This window comes from Nomia melanderi, chromosome 4 (assembly GCF_051020985.1).
Source record: "Nomia melanderi isolate GNS246 chromosome 4, iyNomMela1, whole genome shotgun sequence".
NCBI classification, from domain to species: domain Eukaryota; kingdom Metazoa; phylum Arthropoda; class Insecta; order Hymenoptera; family Halictidae; genus Nomia; species Nomia melanderi.
The window spans coordinates 12,908,175-12,925,221 of NC_135002.1; the positions used below are offsets into that span (position 1 = coordinate 12,908,175).

The 17,047-nt window shown below is 35.2% G+C and overlaps 1 protein-coding gene and 1 long non-coding RNA gene across 6 annotated transcripts in view; both read left to right on the forward strand.

Annotated features, from left to right (window-relative positions):
• LOC116425518 (uncharacterized) overlaps positions 1–16,837 on the forward strand; it is a 22,388-nt gene extending 5,551 nt beyond the window's left edge. For 4 of the 5 annotated variants that reach the window (XM_031973378.2, XM_031973380.2, XM_031973381.2 and 1 more), the window contains exon 11: positions 670–16,837. In XM_031973378.2, the coding sequence (XP_031829238.2) occupies positions 670–3,989 (3,320 nt within the window). In that variant the 3' untranslated portion in view covers positions 3,990–16,837. The remainder of the gene's footprint in view (positions 1–669) is intronic. The other variant, XR_012998433.1, reaches the window with a different exon arrangement.
• LOC143174467 (uncharacterized) overlaps positions 15,767–17,047 on the forward strand; it is a 12,540-nt gene continuing 11,259 nt past the window's right edge. The window contains exon 1 of the long non-coding RNA XR_012998435.1: positions 15,767–15,846. This is a non-coding gene — a long non-coding RNA (uncharacterized LOC143174467). The remainder of the gene's footprint in view (positions 15,847–17,047) is intronic.

The following is a 17,047-nucleotide window of genomic DNA, read 5'->3' on the forward strand; positions in this document are numbered from 1 at the left end:
TACAGAACTGGCCAGAGGCAGGTATCTCCGTTTTCCTCCCTTTTAATGAGACTCTCTCTCTCTCTCTCTATATATATATATATATATATTTATATATATTTATATTTAATTACTAGCAGTGATGTATTTCTCTTAACATTTACCCCATAAGTTGAGGTAAACACTTTGAAAAAGGCTGAGGACAGTCTACTAACTTCGTAAGAATACTTTCATTCTTTTTTTTAATTCACACGATATTCCAACGAACATTTGAAACACATTTACAAGTATCAATGGAATTTTTTTGCATTCTCGATGTATCATTTAAACCCTAAAAGTGATTATTGCGATGAAGTTTGTGTCTTTGTGGTGTGCAGTGTGAAAACTTCGTTCGGTTACAAATCCTTGATATGTCTATAATCTTGCCATTTATCCCAAGACTTTTTTACCTTCACGTTATTATTGTTCTTACGATTACCTCATGATACCGCCTTAATGGAAAAAAAACAGAATACTCGAGGCAACTTCTTTTCATTCAAACTCTGCACTTTATTCGACACTCCCCTCAAGCTACCGAACACAGTTCTACCTCACAAAGACTAAAACTGAAACAAACAAACAAGAAAAAAATGAAACGATGGAGACTGCATCTCGATATTGATACCTGCCAATGGCTTTTTCTGTTACTAGGGAGGCGATCGGTATTTGAGAGGGTGGGTCAACCGGTAACTAAAGTTGTCAACCCTCTGGGCACCGTGATTACCGTGTCAGCCGATGAGGAAGACGTTAACTCCAGTCAGGAATTCGATTCCGCGGAAGAAAGCTACGTGCCAGAACCACCTAGGAGTGTGTGCGCCGAGGAGGGTCCCGCATCACTCGGTGATTTAGAGCTGGAGAGTCAGACATTGCGCGATCTAACAGAGATTTGCGCGGAAATGCGTTCGGCTAGCGAACCAGCGATCGATAGTGTACCCGACGAGAACATCTATGAGGTGAAAGAGAGGAAAGCACTGTGTGTAGAGATCGCACCGATTACGAACCCCGGTAATTCTACTATAGACTTCGAGAAGGCAGAGGTGTTCCGCGACGTGCCAACTAGTCTGAGTCTCTGCGTACAACCGGGTGAAATACCTAGCAGCCCTATGACGCAGGCTAAAGAGACAGCTTGGTGCAAGAGGTTCGATAAAAGAGAAGAAAAAGCGCACGAGAGGAACATGTCCGAGGCCCAGTACGTCGTCAACTGCGACGACGAGAGTGTAGTGTTGATGGAGAACAAGTTGGCTTTGGGACGGAGAAATGTTGCGCAACATAAGTCAGATATTAAGAAGCTTAGCGAGTTGGAGAAACCAACGAAAAAGTCATCCGGGAAAAATGGAGGTCCCAGTGGGACCTCCGGGAAAAAAGTAGAAGCTAAGACTTCGGTGAAGAAGTACATCCTGAAAGAAAATGAAGACAGCATCGTTATAGAAGACACTACGTATGTGGAGCCGAAAAGTAGTTGCAGTGAAAAAAAAGAAAGCCAGAAGAGCACAGCTGACGCGGACACGAAGGGAAAGAATACTGAAAGCAAAAACGGAGATTCATCCAGGGATTCGGGAAAGTCTAAGGGTAAATCGAAGTCCTCTGCGGTTCAGGATAAAAAGGAAATCAAAGCTGATGTTAAAGTAGAGAGCAAGAAATTCGAGAAACGGCTGGAGCCAGTCATCGAGTTGGAATGTGCAATTGAGGAAAAAAAGGAGGAGTCTAAGTCAGACACGAGTGCTATCGACAGCGATACACTCAAGTATCCACCGTCAGACTCGGCCGATGATTTCAGCTCTAGCGAGTATCACATCGTAGAATCAACTTGTTGCAATAAAGATAGTGTTTTGGCTCAATCTGACGAGGACATCGAACACATCCAAAGCTCCGAGATCAGCCAACTACAGCAAGCGGAATGTTTCGAAGGCGATAAATGTGCGCACGTTCTCTGCGAGGACCCTTCAACTAGTTTGCAGAGAAAAAACAGTAAAAACACCATATCAGACGACGATTTAGAGTACATCCATTCTTTGGAGCTCATCGAAACTCCCGATAAGAAGTGCAGCGAGGAACTCAAAATAGACACCGGGAAGGAAAGCGATCATGATTCGAACACCAGCAAGCGTACTTTCTCTGACGATGATTTGGAGCACGTTCAACATTCTGATGTTTGCGCCATGTCGTCCGATTTAAGCAAAGATGATCGAATCGTAAAAAAGGAAAGTCAATCAGAACAAATTACGAGATCAAAGAGTTCGAAGAAGACGAAGGACATCGTGGTGATCCAAAGCGACACCGTGGCTACCGATGTCACTGTGATCATCAAACCGGTTGAAAGTTGGAAGGGCAAGAACACGGAAAAGAAAGAAGAGTTAGAGGAATCCGCGAAAGATTCAGGAACCAATGAAAATCCTAGCCCCCTGAAGAAGATTAAAACTCGACAGACTAAAACCTCTCCTTCAAACGTTGCTCCTAAACGATCGTCAGGAGAAATTGAGATTATCGACATAGATGCAATGCAGAAGGCCGAGATGGAAATCTTGACGGTTACAACACCGACCCCAGAGTGTAAGATTTTGTCTGGACCCGAGGTCAAAGAGCAACGGACAAAGAAGACCCGAAAAAATAAGAAGACTAGCGGTGAAAGCACTCAAAGTTTAGAAGTCTCCGAACAACAGAAGATTACCGAGGATACTGAAAAAGAATTAAGTTCGCAGGAGGTTCCGGAATTTTCTTGGAGTGCCATCGTCAAGAAAAAAAGTGGTTCTGTAGAACCTGAGCCGTACAAGGAAGAAGACAAGCTTGTCGAAATCGAGGAAACGATCGACGCAACGGAAGTTTCGAAATGTAACATTTTGGAGAAAGATTCTGAAAAGAAGAAAATACAGGACACTTCGTCAAAGAAAAGTTCAGATGTGAAAGGTTTGCAGGTAATTGATAAACTCCGAGAAGCTGTAGCTGAAGTAGATTCAAAGGAACCTGTTCCAACCGAAGAATCTTCCTGGAGTTCTATTGTAGTTAAGAAGAAGAATAGTTTCTCCCCGAAGTTGGATGAAAAGAAGGATCTTGATGTTGTTCCAAGCGTAGAGGAAACGTCTGCTCCTGCTGATGAGAAGAAATCCAGTAGAAAAAATGTTGAGCCTTTGGTTAAATCTCCTACAATGATCGACAAGCTCCGAGAGGCAGTAGCAGAAGCAGATGACGATGAGTCTTCAGGAGTGCAAGTGTCTTGGAGCGCGGTTGTCAGGAAGAAAAATAGTTTCTCCGCAGAGAGCGAAGTGAAGAAAGAATCCGATTCTGATCCGGTAGAGGAATCAAACACTCAGCTTGAAGAAAAGAAACCTCGTCGAAGACAAATTGAGACTCCACCTCGTTCCTCAACAGTAACGGATGAGATGCAGACAGCTGCCATCGAAACAATCAAAGAGCCTACAACTCAGGCAACAGAAGGTTCGTGGAGTTCGATCGTGAAGAAGAAAGCTCCGCCTGAATCATTGCAATCGTCTGCCATCGTGGAAAAGGTTCGCAAGAAGTTGAACATTTTGTTCAATCCGTTGGATAATGAGTCTGATCACGAGGCAAAATTAGCTGAAGGTGTTGTCTCTATGAACGTAATCGATGAACCGATGTATACTTGTTCTCTCGTGGACCTTTCAAGCCCACCGGTTGAACAGCCACTGGAAGAGAAGAAATCCGAGAAGTCTTTGAAACCAGAAGCGGTCGATGAGAAGTGTGATGACGGAAACTTGGAGAACGACCCAGTGTTCACGAAGGAAGATTCCTCGGAACCAGAGAAGAGAAGCGACTCGGAGCAGGAGGCCGCCCCCAAACGTTGGAACTCCTCGGACGAACTGAACGCAAATATCGTGTTCACCGAAGGGGATTACCCAGGCCGCGAGACGGTCGAGCGAAGCGCAGACAGTTGCTCGAATCCCTCGGTCGCTATCTCCAAGAAAGGCAACAGGTCGAAGAAAAAAAAACGCAGATGAGTAGAGGATTGTATGGATGTACCTAGGGCCAGCCTTGCCCTTTATATTCTTCTGATGCAAGTCACGGGAGCTGATTAGCGAGAGTTTCAACCGGAAACCGAACTGGTTTCCGCTTTATGTTGCAATTACGTTACCTTGGTCATTTTCGCGTATCAAAAATAGAATCATGTCGTCACTTTTGAGAAAAATAAAATTAACTAGCTTCAATGTGACTACTGATTTGGTATTTTCGGAAAATATTTTTTAAAATCAACTATTCAGACGTGTGTCTGTTTATTTAGGGGAAAAAAGAAATAGAATTTACTCAAGTGTTGCGATAGAAAACAATTGGTAGAGGGGACACTCGAACAGAAATGTCCTAAGGTAACGAGGGCAAGGCTGTGTTACTGGATGTGCATTCGTCAGCGTTCGATCGAACGGAGAAAACTAATATAAAAGGGAAAACGGGGAAGAAGCTCGTAGAACTTTTCGAAAACGAAACCTCTATATAGAAAAGGAAACTCCGTCTGTGGTGCGAAACGATTTCATAGAGCGATTTCTGTTTTTCAAGTATCTTAAAACGTCGGGAAAATTGAGTCCACTGTGCGTAATCCGTGTGGTGCATACGATGAAATAAAAGAGAAAGTGTTTTTTAGCTTTACCAGTTAACGATAGACACGTAACCCGAACGAAAACGCTTGATTGTCGATTCAAAAATGCGATTCGAGTCTGAGACAGTCTTTCGTTTGCGCGAGAATCGCACGGCCGCGATAGAGATCATGGTTTTCTGTTGCACAAAAACGCCCCTACCGTACAAAAAAGACAAACTGTCCTATGGAAATCGTTCACCCTCTTTTGTATGCCGCCGAGACCGAAATGCTTTCCGTGAAAGCCGTCTTTAAAAAATTGGACAGACTCGAAAATTCGTTCGAAGAATTCCACGCTCGTCGCTTCTATATCACGCTGCGTAGCCATGTCTCCCTATCGATCCAGTAGACGCCGGGTGCACAGTTCGACGAAAAGATTAACAGAATTTTTGTTAATTCCATAGCGCAAAACGAAATTCGGGACGCAGTCGGCCTCAGCCGAATTGTTAGTGCCGATTCGAATGTTTCTTTCCGTGAAACGCAGTAGCGCACGCAACAACATCTCTCCCGTTCCGGAATGTTAGAACTCATTCTTGACATTGTAGAGTCGAGTTTTTTCATGTCGTTCGAGGCACGTTAGTAGAGGTTACTAATGTATTGGCATGATCGAGATCATCCCAAGCTGTACAGAGATTACGCCGTATTCGTGCAAACAGTATCACGAGATAGCGATTAAGTGTCTTACGAAGGTAATTCTTTTTGAATCCAAAGGATTTTCGTTGATTTGTGATGCAAATCTCGCGAAACGGGTGAAAGTTCACCGTTAATATATTTATCGTAACCTTCGATCATATGAATCCGTAACGCGTATGATAATTGGACGTGTGTTGTATAATATTGATATATAATATTGATAAAACAAGAGTTTCTTGCATTATATGTGGGCAAGAGTTCGAATGCAATGGGATTACGATCTATTTTGGTTAGAACAGAACAAGATGGTCGACTAACTGGAGAGAGCGACAATATGGCCGACAGATTTGTTTCTTCTCTCCTCGTAAATCTGTTCACACTCTGTTTTCGAATAGAAGAATCGAGTTAACATATGTGTGATTAAGATTTAAGGTAGAGGAAAACGATCTCTATTGATTGATTGCTGTTGTTCCAACTATAGTATATCTGGATCTCATTTCGATGTAATAGATAATTTTTTAATTATCGTGCCCCGTCAGGTACCTGTCTGTTCTTGACTCCGTTCAAAGCCGTTTATTTATTGGACGTATAGTTTTCAGAGTGAGCGACGAAATGAATTTTCGTTCTTAGGCTAAAGGTCTAAATTAATGAGATCGTGTATGTGTTGGACTTCTGGTGCTCTGACCTAAATTTCGGGCATAGGGAGGGTTTCTTCACTCAGTGTGTTCAAAATATTCCAAAATTTCCACGAGGATTGAACATTTAGACGGTTTAAGTCTAAACTTCAGAAACAAATGATTCCGCGATCGAAGATTAATTAAAAGAAATTAGTATTTTCATGGAGGATTTTCTTTTTTGGAAAATTGACTTCGAATGTCTCTTTCGTAAACACAGTCTAATTTAACATAGTTTTAATAGTACGAGTAGGCACAGTTTTATATGTGCGAACAGTTGCAGTTTCTCAATTAATGATGCAGGTTTTCATTATACGAGATGGATTAAGGAATGGTACATGTTAAATTACATTTTGGTCAGTTTTCTGGACCAATCAGCGAAGGCTCATCGTTTGATGAAAAAACAGAAACTTTTTAGCTAATCATGAACAAATTTCAATTGCGGTTTCGAGAGAAACTCCTTTCACGTTAATTGCATTCGACATGAAAGTTTCAATTTTTTTTGCGAGTGATCACACTGCTGAAAAAATTTGATTACATTATGATACATGCTTCTATAAAAGTATTAATCTCTTTTCGATTATACTACAAAGTTTTAAAGCTTCTGCGCTGTAGAATCTACAGGTATAAGGTGTTTGAGATAAAGATGATGTTTTAACGCAGATAATATAATGAGAGGTGAAGATGCAGTGAAAAATAAATGTTATTTATGAAATAGTCAAATGCATTCTCCTCTAGTATTGATAACGTTATGTAAATTCCGATAAGGCTTAAATTGTTTTCTTTCAATTTCCGGGACACGATGAAAGTATAATTAATTCCATGCAACACTGGCAGTGCTAACATAAAATTGAAAATTTATTTGATATTAGAAATTTGACTCATTGTTGCAGATAGGATAATTTTTTCTGTATTCTGCATCTTACGTCATTTCTCTCAACCTGATAATTTTTCGATTATAAACAGTCATAGAATAGAATTAAACGTGGGTGGTGTTAACGGGAAATAATCTTTTAATAAACGTAAGCATGATGTAATTTAACACTATCACAGATATTACGATGCAAATACAATAAACGCTAGAATTTTCAGATAAATAAATAAGAATTTAGGAAAATTGTCGGACGACGCAGGTGAATACGAACGACGCGTTAATGCGTCTCTCTTAGTTAACAGGTTCAGATGGTTCACCCTTTTTTACGGATACCCTTTACGATAAAAAGGAGGTTCTCGATTTAACGCATAACTTCTTAGGAAATTTAATGGAGTTTGTAAGACAGAAAATGAAAAACAAGCCAAAGATGTATCGATTATAGTCTCGACTATTGGTGCGAACGTATGATAAGGTTGAAACGTTTCACGGAACACCTTGTACTTGCAAAGTTAACCGCTCAGCTTTAGAGAGAAGTGGTCAGTTTTAATGGTTAAGAGGGAAATTTAGAATTAATAGACACTGTATTGTATTATGCGAGTCGGGGAGTATCGTCATCGTTTCTACTTCTTATTTTAATACTTTCGCGAAAGCGTGCGGGTCTTTCGTTCAACAGCGAAGTAGGAGAGACATTTCGATGAAAACATTCGGTTCTGTTTAGTTCACTTTTCTTCTCTACCCTTTTTTCGTATTGTCTCCGATAGAAAGTGTTCGATCACTATTATTAATCATATTAAAATTATATTAAAATTATATTGAAAATATGTATATAGTGTTGTATATACATTAAAGGAAAAGAACGGAGAAGTCGATGATATTTAAAGAGAATATTAGGGTAATAACAAATGCTCTTATCTTGTTACCAAAAATGAAATGATTATTATAATAAAATGATATTATTGTATAAGTATTGAATCAAGTTTAATATTAATTATTTCTGAATAGGATGACGATAGACACTGCCGAAACATTTTCTCAAAGTCCAGAGATGATTGAACGCTTCCTTGAATCGTTATTCGATTTTCATATATTAATTTATATTTTGAAGTAATATTTATATGTTATATATTTATATGTCAATACATTTTTATGTTAAGACATTATTTATGTACGATGACGGTCATTATTGTATTTTGCTTTACTATTAATGAAAATATTTCCTACGTTCAAGATATGAACAATTATTATAACAGTCGATTAGTTTGTTTGATCGAATACTTTTTATCAGTGATAATACATTAGTTTTGTAATTGTTGCGACCTATTTATTTCCTCTCGAAAAGATCGATTTGCGTCCTTTGACATTTCTGCCGAGCGCATTCAATAGGAAATCTACGGTGTCGAGCGTTCGCAATCGTTCGTTCATCTGTGTATATAACACATGCACGAATACATATGCATAATATACAGTGGCAGGTATGTAAATAGGGAATCAATTTTGTCAGCATATAAGATGTGATCAAAGTTATTAAATTTTTATTATAAACACTATTTAATTGCTACTAAAGAATTAAGAAAGAGAAAATTAAAGTATTTAGGAGATAGCTAAATAGTAGTGAATCAAATTTACCGATCAAATTTACTTTTTAATAATTAATATTTCGTTAAACAAAACAGTTATTCATTCAACAGTGAATCAAATTTACCGATCAAATTTACTTTTCAGTAATTAATATTTCGTTAAATAAAACAGTTGTAAATATGAAGCTATGTGGTAACATACATTGACAAAATTGTTTTCCAATTTGTATGCTTCGTCAATGCACATTTGACTCTTATCAGAGTTCGTTGCTAGTACAAATAAACGACGATGAGAGATCTTTTCGGCCGAACGAGAAGTTTTTTCTTTTTTCTTTTCTGTTTGAGGAATTACGGTGAGATTTTTAGTACAAAGCTTTTATCGTCACTTTCGTCCTCACGAGTGCTGTGATTATGTTCGTAAATACGCTGTATCACTGCTACGTCGAGGAAAATTATTTAAGTGATTTTTTCTTTCTTCTCCTTTTGAGACCAAGAACTTTAACTAAATGACAAGGGCGTAAAATGGACCGAGTGTTTCACATTTGGTGATACCATACAAAACATCGAGATTAATTGTAAATCTTCGTGTAAATTGACCTTTATAGATTGCTCTAAAAATACTAACTTCAAACGGGAATTTTATATTAACTCATAATGAAGTTTTAATTTTATACTAATTTAATATGTAATTAATACGTAGCAAAAGTTTCAAACTCAATTTTAATGACACGAATATTGTTGAGTTTTTCATAGTCAAAGTGCAGTACCATTTTTCTTAACAACTGTCGATGTTCAGAGTAAATGTATATTGAAATTATTTTTAATTTTAATTAATTATTTTGTGATAAAATCATTTTGAGAAGATCAGTTGCGAATGAAATTATAAGGTGAAGAGTTAATTTGTTTGACACATTAATAATGTAAATTTATATAGAAGTTGATGACAACAAATATTCTTTTGCTCACAATCACTCGAATAAATCAGTAATTAAAAATTAATTAATTATGATACACTGACTGTATCATGAATTAAAATGAATGATATGCTCTAGTGCGTTTTATGTAATATTTAAATTTGACTTTCTTGAGAACGATATCTTTTTATGAAAAAAGTACCATCATTTGTGGGACACTTAGACGAGATGCTTTTATTATATTCTTATTTTGAGTGAAATTTATATGTTGATTTTGACTAAGAGTCGCAGCTTTGAACATGTATTTAAAAAAGTACGTATAACGTGTACTATAAAATAGAAAATCCATCTATTTTCTGCATGGATGATTTATCCACTCAGTATTCGACTTCGTAATACTTAACATCCGAATATCGAAGATTAATTTATTTTTATCATGGAGAATAGTGTTCAGATTTGCTATTGCAATCAGCAATCTATAAATTTGTAAATATATTTAAACACTCGGGTGTTTATTTGTTAAAAACTTACAGAAATGGATACATAAAGAATATATTGGATTGTTTAGTTTAATTAGCTTAGTTTGGAAAACATTTTTGAAATATACTATTATAAGATATTACGATGACTGAAAACTGAAAGAACGTAATAATTCGGCATAAATTGTGCATAATTCAATAACATAACACAAATTACAAAACATTCTGCATCCATTATATATTAATAAAATGAAAGAAATTTTTTAAACAACGCAATGCATATTCAAAATGTTGATTATCGTATCAAAACTCACAAAAATTCCACGAAATTAGACCAATGTATTTATTATATCGGAAAATGAATGGGAAATTCTTTCTGAATATAAAAATCAGATTTTAAGTGTGGAGGAAAATATATCGTTTACAGATACATGATTAATAAGACAGTCGACGTCTTAAATGAATTTTTTTGAAATATTAGTACATGTTAAACGAAGACCTTGAATTTATAATACTTCCGGACTCGTTCCCTGGGAAAGAATATTTCGTTATCAGTGATGATTGAGCGAATAGTATTTTTCCCACGATAATATTATTTATTGTACATTAACGGCTGAGTTGTTCGAAGAATCGATTTCTCCGGACGAGAACCAACGATCAAACGAACGAAAGTTAATGACATAAAAGTATTCAATGTTAGGTGCACAACTGTCAGGATGAATCATTGTGATTATTATGCAACAGTTGTACACATTGAATAGAAACGTTGTTTACACGATAGTGTTCGTCTTTCCCCAATCAATTTTGAATTGTAATTATCGTTTTCTACTCTTTCTCCCCGTTCTAATTACGTTTCGTTATTTTTTGCGCAAGAAACGTGTTGAATAGCATATAATGATCTTAGACGGAAATGAAGTACACATGAGTTCCATCTAAATTTTCAAGATTTTTACTTCGAATAAGATATTACAATCATTTTATCGGAAGAAAAATTCACTTATCGTTTTACGATATGCTTGCTCTTTGTAAGGAATAAAACTCTGTATTTCCAAGTATTTTCTTCTATTTACTAACTTTTAATTCGTTCTATAAATCTAATATTATCGATATAGGTTTCTTTTGTCGTGTAAGTTGATAGTTTAAGTATTAACTGCAGAGAAAAGTAACAGCACTTATCGTTAGAGCGTAAGCAAATGAAAATGTTTCATTTTTCGAGCATCAGTATTCGAACATCGCGTGTCGATCTAACACGCGTTTCCTTCACTTGCATATCACAGTCAAAAGAGAAAAAACGAAGGAACAGTTTTAAGTACGAAAGCATAAGGAAACAGGTGAATCCGTGTCCAAACTAGACATCGCTGTAACCGAAAAGTATCGAGTAGAGAAAGTAGCTCTCTAAATACAAGTGTTAGCGTGGGAACTTCAACGCTCCCTAGCGTGCTGTTTCGATTAGTTCACTTATTAATTTATTCTTTGCTTTTTCTATGTTATTGGAACTAACATTTAACTGTGACATTATTTTTTACATTGAACTTTCTCCCGCACGTATATCTTAACAATAATCTACGTCTCAAATGTCGTACGCCGCAGAACGCGTACATAGGATGTAATATATTCTGTATATAAAGGAGACAAGTAATAAACAATATGTACATGAATAACACAAAAAAACGGTTATACAGTGTATTAAGAAAAAAAAAGAATTTATTTAACATTTCATATTGTATTCGTGTTAATGACTTTCTTTGCGAGTAACGCTACGAAAAATCGAAAAAAAAAACGACAAGCAAGATGAATAGATTGTTAGCATTGAAGAGGTTAATCTCGAATGTTCTCTCGTCGAGTGAAAATCTTTTAAATTCAGACAATCTTGTTCAACATGACGTGAAAAAAAGGTTATTGCTAATAATCCTTCTGTGTTTAGTTCGTGTAATTTTAACTGAATGCGTGTTACGAGTACGTGGGAAAGTTTTTGTTACGTTGCGAACGTCCGTGGACGAGAATTATTTATTCTAAACACTTTTAATTTATATGTAGATGATGTGGAAATCGTACTCCGAATTCTGCGTAGCGTAAGGTGGAACTCGTTCGAAGTTTGCGTTGCGAACGATCGTGATCCAAGATCTCAAGAGTTACGGGTGTAGCATACGCCGTCGCTTCGCGTTAGAGGATTTGTTTGTCGGTTTGATTGTACACGGAAGAATTACAGGAATAATTGTATGTGATTACTGATATAATACAACTGCAAATCAAAAGATCTATTTTATAAAGAGAACAATGTTACTGCTCTTTCTGTTTTTCATCTTGTGTCCGCTTGAATGTTGCTTTCACGTTGCATTTCTTCCCACTTGTTTGTAAGAAAAAGATCGAGCGCATATCGAGCGCATCGAAATTGTTGCCCAAACAATTTAATGAAACGAAATAAGGAAAAAAATGGGAAAGAGAAACGATGAATTGTACCTCATACGAATAGAAATATTAAACTATGTTCGCGTGAAGTGTCCGATAATTATTTAGCAGTTCGAAATCGTTTGAATTGTTAAGATAATTAAAAAAGAAACATGTTCGTCGTTCATAGTAAATTATGTTTTCGAAGTTAAACGTAACAAGCGTGAGAGACGATGCTTTCTTGTACCATGAAAGTAATTGTTTCGTAATGAAAAACTCAATTGAGCTATTGTCTGTTAGACATTATTACAGATATATGATTTTCTCGACGTAGCAGAGGCACGAGGGTCATTCGTTGACACAGAGAACTACGTTTTGTACGCCAGAACATTTTGCAATAGCGTTAATGTAATGGAATCACAAACATTCGACTAATAAGCAGTTTAAAGGTCAAATTGTTATTGCTTTCGCGGAATTTTCAATCTTCGTTTCTTTCTTCGTTTAATAGTTGCAACAGTCACAAACGGTGCACACAAGTTTATGCAAGAGAACGATGAATCAGCTTAGTACCTAAAAGATTACGAATTATAATTCCCGATAGATGACGCGTGACCCTTCTGTATCGAATGTTATATAACAGACACGATTGTGCTTATAGGAGAAGAATAAATATTTTCAAAGCAAACAAATCTACAGTGTCACACTGTCGTGACGTTTCCAATGAATTCACGACGCCTCCTATTTATTCGTTGTCTTCATAACGTATCCCTGTAACGTGATTTCATCTTCTGAACATTTTCAACGCTCGTAGAACATTTTCAAAATCATAGGAAAACGTGGGGTAAGATGGAATAGCTGAGAAGTAAAAGAAATTTTAATCTATTGTCAATGTAACATATATTAAAGTGTTTATAGAATCTTTTTACGTTTAATTTTTAATTTTAACAACTAAGTGATGTCACAGGGAGCAGAAATTTACGTATTCATTCTTTTTTTGACTAATGCTCTTTATTCTAATGCTTGCCTCACATGTTGGGAGGGGGGTGGGTATATTGAATATATAGAATTATATTATGAAAATGTACAAAATAGATATACTCTACTACATAAAAACAAAAAATCCCTAATACATCGATAATTGCTCGTTTTATGTACTCTTTATTGCATTCGCCTTCATTGGTTTTTCTTTTATTTATTTTCACCATTTTACAATATATGAAACATATGTATCTACAATAAGGACAACGTTTGTAGGAAATGTCTGTTTATCGGAATAAAATAAGCACAGTACCATCTTTCCCTAAAACATATTTAACACTTTTCAAACTTTTTATAAAATAACGTTAATTATATTTTATCATTGTTGAAATACGAAAAAGTGATTGGAGAAGTAAATTTACTTACCTTTTTTCTTTGAAAAAATATACGAATGTACTCATGAAGTAATACTACTTTGAACTTTGAATATACTTAAATTTCAGGGAAAAATTTCGAAAATTCTCCGATATTTGAGATTCGAGTAGTTTGTATCACTGGTATTTTGAGACTGATCTTGATTCGTGCTCACTTTATTGTTATGTTTACAAGAAAGTTGTTGTGTTTACGGTTTCTTTTGTCTTCAGCTATTTGCCATCTTACCTTAACAGTCAGTTTTACCTCACGTTCACTCAAACGTTGTCCATATCTCCTGAAGCACCCATGCTGTTGCGAATTCAAAATTACCAGAAGTTTAAGTCATCATTTTACTAGTTCTGAATTTGTTTGTAAAAAAGAACATTCGAATTCTATAATTTCTGTTTATCGTTGCTTATATTTTGCTTCCGCTAGTTTAGAACGTTCAGCAAAGAGAGTATACTTATTAAGTATACTATTAAGAATGTATACTTCTCTTTAGAAATTAATTTTGCAACATTGAGAATTATGAACAAATTCTGACCTTGAAAATTTCTTCTAAAAATCACCATGATATGGCAAATAGTTTATCAAATAAAAATTCATAAATACATTTTTTTTAACAAAATATTCGATCTGTCATAGAATGTCACAGAATTATGTGATATTATTCTTACAATCTATTATAAAATTTATCAATCGTGAGTGAAATAGTACGTTTAAATGGATGTATGAAAAATTATTCATTTCATTTAGTAACAAAATTATTTTTTTATTTAACACTAGGTTTATGGAAAGCGTCAGTTTATCGCATATTGAATTTTATAAACATTACTTGGTCAACGTTTATATATCCTAATTTTACATCCCTAATTTTCAAGATCTAAACAAGTGAACATCAATTTTTTAGGAACAGTAGAATAAACCGTACAGTAAACGTCTGTGAACCTAGTATTAATCGCATCAAGTTTGACCCAGCGAACGTGTGTTGGATTTTTCTCTTTTTGCGTTTAAAAAGAGGGCATTACTACATTGCGGAGCTAAAAAGATGTCTCGAGGCGTGACATAGGGCCAAGTACAACTAAAAGTTCGTTCTTCGTCTTTGGGAAGCGTTAATATGTTACGGCGAAAGATGAAGAGTAAGCGATATAAATATAGCAACAGCAGTAGAAACCCAGTTTCTTGGCAAAAGAACTGATGAGAAATGAAATTTTTCATTGCTCTCTTATTTTGCTGATCCTCAGTGTATCCCGTTCGCTCTTTTTATCACACAGTATTAACTAATCTGATTCATGCATATTTTAACGACCACGCAAAAAGTCGTTTCAACATGAAATTGTGCGATGAAGGGTGAGTTTGCATTCCTTGCAGATGTCATCTCCCTAACTCTGCAGAATAAGTCATAATCTTTTTTGTGCTCATTGTATACAATTTACTTTTTAATTTAGTACATGCTGTGAATAACAAATGTAAGTAAACACGAAAGTTTTTAACATTCGAATAGATTGTTCTGAAATTAGAGCAAGTTCATGTACGTTTCTTGAATTTCTATTCCTACTGAATTCATTAGAATATTGTCGCTAAGAAAATGCAAAAGTAAATGAAGATCTTTAGTTTTTCATTTTATATTCCACTTGTAGAATGTATTTTTATAGTAGTTCAAATTTTACATCATGAATATTCATCGTGAAACTTAATGTAAAGTATCTAGAGAAAGCAGCAGCTAACGCTGATGCACAGGAGGGTGAGTATTTTTAATGAGGTTGTTTTCCTCCCTTAAGATTATTTATGCCTTCTTAAAAAATATTTCATGAAGGCTGGTTGTGTGCTGGTTCTCATTTGGTTTTAGACCTTCTCAAATTATAAAATAACATGAAAAATAATATTATAATCTAAAATGAAACAAAAATCACTAATGTCGAAGTTGTGATTTCGGTTTCGTTTTCAACGATGTTTTCGAAATTACAACCACAATTTTTTATTTTTGATCTTTGCCTTAGATTGTCACAAACAATCAGTCCTTACGGGTAGAGACTACTCTGATGTCTACAAAATCGATCTTTTTTTAATTTTTTTAAAGTATCAAGTACGTAGAACAATTTGGAAAAAGGATTCTTCAAAATTCAAACATCCGGAGAAGTTATAGCAATGTACGACGGACGAACGTCGATTAAAGAACACTGCAGGAAAAATGGATGAAAATCTCAAAGACTACTCACAGAAAAAAAACAAAAAATGATTACAAACAGTTTTTTCGAGCCACAAGAACTGACATACTGATCTGGAATAACTGACGGAAGGTAACACTTCAACAAATTCTCGCTATTGTAAAGGAATATCATACAATGTTTGTCACGGTTTTCTCGAAATCGTGTTTCTCAAAATTAAACATTGTTTTATCGGATGTTTCAGCTATTTGCAATCATGTCCGCCAGCAATGGTTGTTTTTCAAAAAGAGGTTTCAAAGCTAACAAGTAACACCGCCATTTTGTAACATTTTGACTTAAAAAATATACATCTGAAGCTAAAGATCACTTTTATGTACCCAGAAAAAAATCAGAATTTTTCACTTAACATTTCTCACTAAAAAAGATTCCCAAAGGTTTGCCCATTTTTGGACGTCTCAGGGTGGTCTCCCCCTTTCATCGTTTCCTTATATAACAGCTAGTTGTATTTTTTAACTAAAAGTATTACATAATCTATTAAAACTGAAACTTTTTTATACCATGTATGGTTTCAAAAATGAACGCATTGAAACGTGAAAAAGTCCCTGAAATATCCTACAATTGATATGTCTGTCCTATATATATTTTTCTGAAAAATTGCCACTAGTATCGTGAATGCATTATTAAATAATGTGTACAAAAAAGTGTAAGCGACGTATAAATAAACAATATTTATTATATTTCTGTTTATTTATCTCGTCTAAATTACTCGTTTGTAATTCAATTAAAATAAGCTATCTTAAATTGCAGTAATTATAGAATTTCGTTTTATAATATTTTACTTCACTTGTGATTTTGTCATGTTAAACACTAAATCTGGAGATCAGTTTATAAATTGTATATTTCATTGTGTATTAAGTTTTTTCGATTATTTAGGTATACATTAAAATTGTACATTACACGTAAATTATTTAATTTAACTTTGCTAATTTTAGATAATCGTATTTAAATTATGTATTCGATCTATTTTAATTAACACATACCTGTATCAAGAGATTCTGAATTATATATGGACCGTGTGCGTGTATGTGAAAGATCAAATAAATTTAACACATATTCGACGTTATGGTTCATTGTTGAATTAAGTGAATTGCATGCTTCGACTGTAATATAAATGCACGTTCTATGCACGTATATATTTATTTTTAACAACAATTATGATAAAAGGACGGCACATCTAAGGCTTTATGACACATACAGTGGAAAGTAATCAGTTAGCAAGAGACACAACTTATATTTTTGGTCTATATATAAATCGTATTCAAAACGTCGAAAT